At 37.7% G+C, this 9,318-nt stretch overlaps 1 protein-coding gene across 2 annotated transcripts in view; it reads right to left on the reverse strand.

The window, feature by feature from the left end:
• Positions 1 to 628: 628 nt before the first annotated feature.
• Positions 629 to 9,318, reverse strand: part of LOC103129732 (TATA box-binding protein-like protein 2) — an 81,936-nt gene continuing 73,246 nt past the window's right edge. Inside the window, exon 8 of one of the 2 annotated variants that reach the window (XM_007540912.2) lies at positions 629 to 752. In XM_007540912.2, coding sequence (XP_007540974.1) covers positions 676 to 752 — 77 coding nt within the window. In that variant the 3' untranslated portion in view covers positions 629 to 675. The remainder of the gene's footprint in view (positions 753 to 9,318) is intronic. The other variant, XM_007540913.2, reaches the window with a different exon arrangement.

Below are 9,318 nucleotides of genomic sequence, written 5' to 3' on the forward strand. Positions count from 1 at the left end.
CCATTATATTAGGAAGACAACAATGTTAATAGTATTGGGTTTTTTTTTTGCATCTGAAATACGACTTGGTCTTTTCTACCAGTCATGGTAACTCAAAGCGGAAAAAAGTGAGCCGCATTAGATCCTGGAGATGTGACGTCAACGCCTTAGGTGCAAAGAGCCCATTGTAATAGCTAGTCTATACTTTCCTAAATCTCAAACCATGGCAATTCATGGTTTTGAGTACCACAACAAAATGATTTTAGCATAAAGAGGGTTTCCTATTTTGAATAAAGTTGCAAAACACTCAACTTACTTCCACATTGTCATAATGATGTATTTGTGTGTATAATTTTGAATAAAATAAAATGTGGGGAAGGTGAAGCAGTAAGAATACTGTACACATAGGCAACTTGGACTTCAGTGTCTTGCCAAAGGACACTGACAGGTTACACAGGGAAAACTGAAATCAAACTCAAATGTTTCAATTGCCTGTTTCTAGTCCCCTTCAGCCCGCCCTCAAAAATAATGTAGGTCAGCATTTTTAAAAAAAATTATTTTGTTTGAGGGAAATCAACAAGCTCTAAAACAAATTTACCTGTTTTTCCAACAAAAGAAATGGTGTAACACTGAATTTAACATATCCACATACCATTAAACACACATCATTTTAATCACACAAGAACAAAAATGCTGTCACTGCTTTCTAAAGCCCTTCAGGATGGGATAAATGTTCTCAAAGGCTTCGTAGATCTCTGCACGTTCTTTAGCTCCTGAAAATTAAAAATATATCAATAAGGTTCTGTAACAAAGTCAAATCAACTTTTAAAAAATTTTGTACGTCAATGCTTGACATACATATTTTCTTGGTAGGTCAAGAATTTTTGTCTAGTTCACAGCAGGGCTGTGTCAGAACATCCTTAACCTTAGCAAGAACTAGTTCTACATTCAAAACAATCAGGTTAAAAAATTAATTTTGTTCATAGATCACAAACCAAGTATTCTGAAAAAAGTTTATCATGAACTAGTTCATCATATTCTGTCTAAAATCAAGTTTGAAAATGTATTTTAGTTCATGCACTGGTCACCTTCCAGCACCTTTATTCTCTGCCATTTTCTTTGGTCATGTGAGCTGTATTTTAATAAAGTCTAACCAATCCAGAAGTCAATCTTGAATAATTTGCACACCTTGAAAAAAATGCGTGGTGCCATATTTTAGGCACAAGTTGATGTCTATAAAAATTAATGTAGTGTGAAAGTTTCTACTTTTTACCTGCTGTGAAAATGTGTGGCAGCCACAACAAAGATAAACAACATTTATCCTCAATTACATAACACAAAATAAAAAAAGAACATGAAAACCTCACTCGAGTGTAAATAGTAAATTTCCTTAGTTTTTGTCAGATAAAAATGTAATGCATCAGTCTGTGTGCCGAAGCGCATGAAATGCATCTGTGGGGTAATTTTCATTCCCACTGAAAAAGAAAAAGCGGAGTTGGGTCAGCAGATTAATTCCAAAAAGCTCAGGTTTGATTATTTTTAAGGTGATCAAGGTGTGTAGACGACAATCACACTTATATAAGTAGCAGTGCAAAAGATGAGCTGCGTAATTGTGGAGCGTTTTGGATCTGATGGAGAACATCGCCAATAGGAGGGAGAAATTGTTCAGAGACCATATTGATCTGCTGGGAAATGATGATGGTTTATTATCGTTTAGATTAATCCAGACTGATCATCCTGAAGATCTGAGCAAAACTTAAAGAAGGAGCCGTGGGATACCGGTGCAACTGCAGTCATCCTTCAGTTGAGCCGCTCACTTTGTGAATGCACCTTTAAGGACAAAAGGCATCTCTATTCTATGAATGTGCAAATTGTGTGGGGGAATTTTTCTGCCATAATTTGAGAGCACACATTTTGAGTCAGAAAGCAGTCTTTTGCTCTCAAAACATTCAATGCTTGTACTCCAAACTTCCACTCTCTTTCAAATATTCACTGTGCTTTCTCAATCTTTTCTCCTTGCTTTCAAAACTTGTCTCTGCTTGGATCAAATCTCCGCTTGCAAAACATTTTCTGCTCACGCTTGGAGCAGAAAAGTATCATCGCCCAGCAACCTTTCAGTCAATAGAATACAAGTGTTGTACTGGGTGCGTTTGATTCCTTCTAGTGGGTGTACCTGTGTGGCAATGCATCTGTCTAGATAGAGAAATATCTGACAATCCTATATTATAATAGGAACAATCTAGATGGATAGATAGATATTAATAGAAAACCCATAAAACTGATAAAAAATAAAATAAATCAACAGCCATAAACTCTAACTAACCTCTGAAAGCTAAACCCTGCCAGTGGCAGAGACGAGGCTGAGTGAGGGGATGAGCAGAGGGATGGGTGGGGGTGTGATCAGGACGAAAGAAGTACTCGTTGACATTCACTTTGTCGCTGTTTATCAATTTTTCATACTCCTCTAGTGACTTTTATTTTAAAAATAACTAATACATTTAGCGACTCTTAGTTGCTAAATTAGTAAATAAAGTAAATAAATACCATTTCATTTATTATTTATTTACTTTTAATCTAAGTGTAATATCACTTACCTGCTTGCCTTAACATAAACACCTGGAATTTACTTATTTTTTATATTTCATACCATGCCATTTCAGTATTTCTATATTCACTTGTATTTTTTTTGTGCATAGAGATTTTTATATTGGTTCTGCTCTGTCCTCTGTACTGCTGTAACAACGCAAATTTCCCCACTGCGGGATTAATAAAGGAATATCTCATCTTATTCTGTCTTGAGCAATGTATTTATATTGTGTAAAAGATGGATAGAGCGAGGAAAGAGTTGGCTCCAAGATTCTGACTTGTTTATGTCGTCATAGCAACCACTAACAACTGACCTATCAACTGTCATGACAGCTGGGTACAAACACCAACTACACAGCAAATTCAAAAGTGTTAAATGTTTNAGGGCTGTGTCAGAACATCCTTAACCTTAGCAAGAACTAGTTCTACATTCAAAACAATCAGGTTAAAAAATTAATTTTGTTCATAGATCACAAACCAAGTATTCTGAAAAAAGTTTATCATGAACTAGTTCATCATATTCTGTCTAAAATCAAGTTTGAAAATGTATTTTAGTTCATGCACTGGTCACCTTCCAGCACCTTTATTCTCTGCCATTTTCTTTGGTCATGTGAGCTGTATTTTAATAAAGTCTAACCAATCCAGAAGTCAATCTTGAATAATTTGCACACCTTGAAAAAAATGCGTGGTGCCATATTTTAGGCACAAGTTGATGTCTATAAAAATTAATGTAGTGTGAAAGTTTCTACTTTTTACCTGCTGTGAAAATGTGTGGCAGCCACAACAAAGATAAACAACATTTATCCTCAATTACATAACACAAAATAAAAAAAGAACATGAAAACCTCACTCGAGTGTAAATAGTAAATTTCCTTAGTTTTTGTCAGATAAAAATGTAATGCATCAGTCTGTGTACCGAAGCGCATGAAATGATGGAGAACACCGCCAATAGAAGATTCAGAGGGAGTGATTGTTCAGAGACCATATTGATCTGCTGGGAAATGATGGTTTATTATTGTTTAGATTAATCCAGACTGATCATCCTGAAGCTCTGAGCAAAACTTAAAGAAGGAGCCGTGGGATACCGATGCAACTGCAGTCATCCTTCAGTTGAGCCGCTCACTTTGTGAATGCACCTTTAAGGACAGAAAGCATCTCTATTCTATGAATGTGCAAATTGTGTGGGGGAATTTTTCTGCCATAATTTGAGAGCACACATTTTGAGTCAGAAAGCAGTATTATGTCTTTTGCTCTCAAAACATTCAATGCTTGTACTCCAAACTTCCACTCTCTTTCAAATATTCACTGTGCTTTCTCAATCTTTTCTCCTTGCTTTCAAAACTTGTCTCTGCTTGGATCAAATCTCCGCTTGCAAAACATTTTCTGCTCACGCTTGGAGCAGAAAAGTATCATCGCCCAGCAACCTTTCAGTCAATAGAATACAAGTGTTGTACTGGGTGCGTTTGATTCCTTCTAGTGGGTGTACCTGTGTGGCAATGCATCTGTCTAGATAGAGAAATATCTGACAATCCTATATTATAATAGGAACAATCTAGATGGATAGATAGATATTAATAGAAAACCCATAAAACTGATAAAAAATAAAATAAATCAACAGCCATAAACTCTAACTAATCTCTGAAAGCTAAACCCTGCCCGTGGCAGAGACGAGGCTGAGTGAGGGGATGAGCAGAGGGCTGGGTGGGGGTGTGATCAGGACGAAAGAAGTACTCGTTGACATTCACTTTGTCGCTGTTTATCAATTTTTCATACTCCTCTAGTGACTTTTATTTTAAAAATAACTAATACATTTAGCGACTCTTAGTTGCTAAATTAGTAAATAAAGTAAATAAATACCATTTCATTTATTATTTATTTACTTTTAATCTAAGTGTAATATCACTTACCTGCTTGCCTTAACATAAACACCTGGAATTTACTTATTTTTTATATTTCATACCATGCCATTTCAGTATTTCTATATTCACTTGTATTTTTTTTGTGCATAGAGATTTTTATATTGGTTCTGCTCTGTCCTCTGTACTGCTGTAACAACGCAAATTTCCCCACTGCGGGATTAATAAAGGAATATCTCATCTTATTCTGTCTTGAGCAATGTATTTATATTGTGTAAAAGATGGATAGAGCGAGGAAAGAGTTGGCTCCAAGATTCTGACTTGTTTATGTCGTCATAGCAACCACTAACAACTGACCTATCAACTGTCATGACAGCTGGGTACAAACACCAACTACACAGCAAATTCAAAAGTGTTAAATGTTTGGTGTTAGTAGACTTTGTGCAAAAGCAGAGTTAATTTTACTCTAATAGAGTCACATTCTGTTTATGCAAGTCTGGGGTGTGTATTATTAGTAGTTAAAATCCAATGTTAAAACAAGGTGTTTCCATATGAAATCTAGAGGTGTTAAAATAGAATCAATAACTCTTGACTTCTGAACTCCACCAGCGGCTCTAACTGAAGGAGTTCATTCACTGCCTCCGCCCCAGAATCACAGATTCCAACCGAAGCGAAGCGACAGAAGCCAAGTCATTTCAGGACTATTTACTCTCCACATGTCTAAGTTATTTACTGCGCTTGGTAAGTTACTTTTTTTCTGAGATGGTTTATAACTATTATTTTGAGTTGAGCTCAACCTGTATGATAGACGTCATGTTCGCCACACGGCTCGGTGTTAGCATATTCAGCTTAGCATGCCGAATGTTAGCGGAGTATAAATGTTGGAAAAATATCGAGCCGGTTAACATTTAATGAAATTATTGGCTAACTTGAACAGATCCGTAATAATCTGGAGTATGTTTTTTCGTGATGTTGAACGTTTACATGCATATTGGTCAGATTTATCAACCTTTCTGGTCGATTTTTTTCCTTTGAAAAAATGTAAAAGGCTTTTTCACGTTGAGAGCATTATTCCCGTTGTCGTGTCTTCTTATATATGCTTTGCAGCATGTTTTAATCCTTTTATTGCCTTTTTGTATATATTAGAACCAGTCTGGTTGCGGATGAATCTCCAGTCTCAGCCTAACCTCCCCCTCCTGGTCCCTCCATGGATTCTTCGAAGATTCAAGCTCCAAAAATGATTATGTAAATGTTAATATTTCTGAAACTCCACATTTCTGTAATGGAGGCTTGTTGTTAGAGTTGTAGTAAAAATGTATTCCTTAGCTCCATTCCTTATTGTTCTGTTTTTTGTTTGTTATGATCCAGAGACCTACACTGGCTGTAGTACTCAGAGACTGAAGACTGTCTAATGCAGTAGAGGAGCATGTTGGTGTCTCCGGCCAAACGTCACGAATAGCCCAACAACCTGAAGACAGTCTGTTAGTGAGTGGACATCTCTCTGGTGGAGTGCAGAGAGGAACTGTCTCTTATGAACAGAAACAAACTGGATAAGAAATGATGGATCCAGTGGCGCAACTACACATTATTCAGGTGGATGCGAAAACATAAATCGGTGTTCCCCTTCCCCCCCCCCCGGGAAGGAATGTCAGGATGAAGGAGCGTGCGGTTACGTACCCTTACCCTATGTATCCGTAGGGTACCCCGTATCCGTATCGGATACACACCCCATATCCGATACGTATCCGATTCAAATGTGACCTAACATTCAAGTCGCATTAATTCGAGCTGAACGTCACTGATTTTCAACAAATCTCATTATTCTGCGCCCTGATACACGCAAGCGGGAAGTAAAACAACCACCATGACGGACTCTATGAGGATTAAGCCAATATGCTGCTCCGGTCAGACAACTTCCAATATGAAAGCTAAGCTCCACCGTTGGCCTCCATGTTTACTTCCGCAAACAATGAGCACTTTTTTTTTATAGCAGTTGGTAGAACACTGAGAACACTGACGTTATTGCGCCCTCTACTGCGCATGCGGGACACTTTCAGGTCGTTTGCCCGTTCAGACTGCAGAACACATACAGGTCACATCTGTGTGGCAGTGTGAGCGGCCCGGCCAAAAAAAAATCCGATTAGACAAAAAATTGGAATCGAGTCATTTCAGGCTGCAGTGTGAACACACCCTATGATTTCAGGGATCCAAGCCTCTATCACGACGAGAGCTGGGGAAAGCTGACACTCTCCTGATGAGCACGGTGTATTTAGTGCCCCTTTTCCCACAGGCTCAGCTCGGCTTTATTCGGCTTGCTTTCAGAGTGTTTCCACCGGCTTTTTTTTTTTTTTTCCCCCAATTTTTTTTCCCGATTTATGTTTTCGCATCCAGCTGAATAATGTGTAGTTGCGCCACTGCCGGGGGGCACTCGTTTAATAGACGGCATATTGCGAAAATAACTTGCTGGATATTGAAAGTTCCAGTTGTTAGATACATGGGTAAGTATATCATCTCACAGGACATTTAAAAAAATACTTACAATTAAAATAAGGAAGGTTTATTTAGGCAGACACTTGAACTTTGGCGTAAAAGGGTTAATCGCATCTTTTTGGATCTACTACTGCCTCTGGTGGCGTGGGGGTGGTAACTCAACTAACATAACTACAACACTAAATGAGAATAGCATAAAGTCTTTTTTACTAGTAGTTCTGGCATTACTGGCACTGTAAAGGATAATTCTCTAACACTATTTTTTCATTTTTTTTTTCATTTAATTAAATGACATAAGCAAGACCTTTATACATTATAAATAGTACCTATAGTGCCCCATCAATTACAGGAGGAATTACAGAAATAAGGAGACATGTAAAGCAACACAATCATCTATAAGAAAAATACCATCTACAATGTATACATAAACTTAATAGAGCAAAAGTCAATAAATAAATGAATTAGGTTCACAGAACAACAAATCTGGTTGCTACATTCAGGGGTGTTAAGCAGATACAAGCAAAAATTCACATTTTTGTTTTTACTGTGCCTTGCAATTACTCAGATTTTTTGTTGGTAGAGTCATATATAGGAAAAAATAAAATTAAACTAGTGTATCAAGGTGGAAATTTTCCTTTGATGCAAACGATACAATAAAACACATTCATAGAATCACAATATCATCAATTTTGCATAGAGTAAAACACTTAGAATGCTACAGGTAAAGGTTGCTCTCGGTGAAGGCAGATTTTTCCACTGTTCCCTTCCTGCCCTGCTTGCTCTTTTTGTCCCGTCTTTTTCTCTATTTTTGGAGCCTTTCTTTGCACATCCTCCAAATCTACCAATTATGGATCTGGTCCATCTGCTCTCTCAATACAATTGATCAAATTTTCTTGACGAGAAAACTGGGCACAGGAGAGGTTAATAGCAACCCTGACATTATTATCAGGGTTGCTATTAACCCAGCGGGATTCACCTCAGATTTATTCATAACAGGATTTCTGCTGTTTGGAGCTTGCAGATTCCTGGCTTATTGACAAATTTGTGACGGACTTGGCCAAACTAGTGAACACTCAGACTGTTGGTGTGGACAGAGACACAAGTTGGATGCCAGTCTTGCTGAGACCAGCTGAGGACTGGAATCAATCTTGGAGAAGTTGCTAGTTTTGGTTCAGTGGAACGACCAAACTAATTTGGATAACTGGGAACTGAGATGTATCGGAGAGACTTTAGGGGAGATTGAAATTTATAATCTACCCAACCTAAGACATTCTGCTTCTGAATTGGCTTTCCCCGTGTTGCCTTGGAAGAGCTGCATATCTTCAAGGAGATATGTTGTTCAAGGGGTGAGATGGGAATACTCCTTCCCATCTCACCCCTTCTTGTTATCCATGCAGCTGTGATGCTGAGCGCTCCCAAGGACATCATGCCTTGATAACATCTTATCAGACTTCTGCCGGAAGGCTGAGCAACATGGTTTTGTGGCCCTGTGATGTCACCGCTTTCACTCATGCTTTTGTTTTGTCAAAATTTTGCTATGTGCCCTAATGTGTCCTTTCCTTTTTATTTAATTCCCCTTTTATTATTTAGAAACTGTGGAGTACTCACTTTTAACCCAAAAAAGGAATTAGGTTAGTCGCCCTTTAACTTTATTTTTATTTTATTTTATTTAGAAAATGTAGAGTACTCACTATTTAGACCAATATTATATTAATGAGAGACCCCCATTATTGCAACCCAGAAAAAGAATTAGGACAAACTTAGAATCCAGTAAAAATTCTTCCAGAAAAGGGACACTTAGTTTTTATTACTTAGAAACTGTGGAGTACTCATTACTTTTACAAATTTAGAGCATTCTTAGAAAGTCCAGCGAATACTTGCTTATACTCATCTAGCAACCCAGAAGTCCAGAGGATACTTATACTTTCTTACTTACACTTACACCCAGAACAGGGATTAGAACAAACTTAGAATCCAGAAAAGCTACCTTAGCAACTACTTTTTAGACTCCTATTCTTCCAACGCAGAAAAGGAATTAAACCAGAGGATACTTACTTATACTCATCTACCAAATAGGAGTATCTAGTTTATCTACTTTATATACTTTGGATCAACATTATTAGATTATTTTTTAGACTCATGTTCTTCCAACCCAAAAATGGAATAAGACTTGAGGATATTTATCTAGCAACCCTGAACAGGAGCACCTCGCTTAGATACTTTAGATCAGAGGTTCCCAAACTGTGGGGCGCCGTGTCATTGCAGGGGGGTCGCGGGAAGCCGTCTGGATGAAAAAAAACAAAACATGAACACTGTATGCGCTGGATTTTTATCTTAGAATGGCCAACTCTCTGTTATTCCTATGTCAATTTGATACAGTAGAGGCTTCCACACTTCCCATATTTGT

The sequence above is a fragment of the Poecilia formosa genome, unplaced genomic scaffold, assembly GCF_000485575.1.
Source record: "Poecilia formosa unplaced genomic scaffold, Poecilia_formosa-5.1.2 Scaffold573, whole genome shotgun sequence".
NCBI lineage: Eukaryota > Metazoa > Chordata > Actinopteri > Cyprinodontiformes > Poeciliidae > Poecilia > Poecilia formosa.